The sequence below is a fragment of the Lactuca virosa genome, chromosome 1, assembly GCF_052849685.1.
Source record: "Lactuca virosa cultivar CGN04683 chromosome 1, Lactuca_virosa_CGN04683_v6, whole genome shotgun sequence".
NCBI classification, from domain to species: domain Eukaryota; kingdom Viridiplantae; phylum Streptophyta; class Magnoliopsida; order Asterales; family Asteraceae; genus Lactuca; species Lactuca virosa.
The window spans coordinates 299505319-299506680 of record NC_136426.1 but is presented as its reverse complement, the minus strand read 5'-3'; the positions used below and the strand labels follow the sequence as shown (position 1 = coordinate 299506680).

The window sequence follows — 1362 nt, the reverse complement described above, 5'->3', positions numbered from 1 at the left end:
GAGAGTATACTAAGACTCTAGAAATCGGCCACTCTTATGCACACATACATAGTGTCTTTTAAAGCACCATAAGCCTCTTTATACAGTGTAGAAGATTAGGGTTATGAACCATGCAAACCCTAAATAACCCATGTCTTTTCCTTTTCCAAGGATCCATGGGTTAAAAGCTCCATGGATCATCCATGGACTCCCATTTAAGCTTAGCCCATTTCCTAATGAGTGTTAGCCCACACTATATAAATAATACTATTTCATATTAATATATTATAACTTATAATATATTAATAAGTCACAAATATACTCTTCTCATAATATTATCCATATAAATAGTTCGGGTGAAGTGCAACCCAAATGGACCATGCCGGGTCGGGTCAAGTATATACCAAATAAGTTATGGACTTAGACTCCTTATCCAACACAACATTCCCATTGTAGTACTACTACTTGTGCCAATGTAAGTGATTTTTACATAACATGACCAGAACATGATAAGATTGTGACAAACACAATGTACTCTCGTTAGCTCTTGAATGGTCGGAACTACTCCGAGATCACCGATAAAGTTATTCAGCAAAGTCGCTTCCTTTGATGCTTCACTTGCTGTTGTGTACTCTAATTCACAAATAAAATCAGCCACCATGTCCTGCTTGGAACTTTTGCAAGTGACTACTCCTTCATTTAACATAAACACCCAGCCATATTGAGAACGAAGATTGTCTCTATCTGTTTGAAAGTTGGCGTCACTATACCCAGTTACTTTTAATGTATCACTTCCATCAATGACTACAATTATATCCTTTGTCCTTCGTAGATACTTAAGAATGTTCTTTACTGCTTTCCAATGAGATGTTCCAGGATTTCCCTGAAAGCGACTGGCCATACTTAAAGCAAAAGACACATCAGGGTGAGTACATGATCGATCCTACAGCAGAAGCATATGGGACATAACTCAATTCCGATTTTGTAACACCCCGTTTATTTAATAAATAAGTTAATTAATTAATAAATGTGTAGTAGCCCTAAAATCAATAACTACATAGAAAGGTGATGGTCTCGAGGAGCTAATTGTCACAATTTTCGAAGTTGAGGGTTGAAAGTGTAGGTTTCAGATTGATTTCGTAAATAATTGTGAAGGCAGGGACTAAATGGTAATTTATGAGACTTCATTTGAAGAGATTTTGGAGGCTAAGGGGCTGTTTGGTAAATTAGGGATCGAATTTGAGAGGAATTATGGAAGCAGGGGTGTAATTGGTAATTTTTGTACCTAAATTGTAATGGATTTTAATGCTAAGGGTTTCAAGGGTAAATTTGGGATTTATCTTGAAAAGAAAACGGGAAGGAGGGACCAAAGGTGTCATTTGG

At 36.6% G+C, this 1362-nt stretch overlaps 1 protein-coding gene across 1 annotated transcript; it reads right to left on the bottom strand.

Moving 5' to 3' along the window:
- Window positions 1–391: 391 nt before the first annotated feature.
- Window positions 392–880, bottom strand: LOC145130725 (secreted RxLR effector protein 161-like). The gene has a single exon (XM_079065499.1). It carries the CDS (start codon window positions 878–880, stop codon window positions 392–394), a length of 489 nt encoding a protein of 162 aa, XP_078921625.1.
- Between the last annotated feature and the right edge of the window lie 482 nt (window positions 881–1362).

Bases quoted from the DNA above. Each gene is read 5' to 3' on its own strand.
- LOC145130725 (XM_079065499.1), bottom strand. From the start codon at position 880: ATGGCCAGTCGCTTTCAGGGAAATCCTGGAACATCTCATTGGAAAGCA.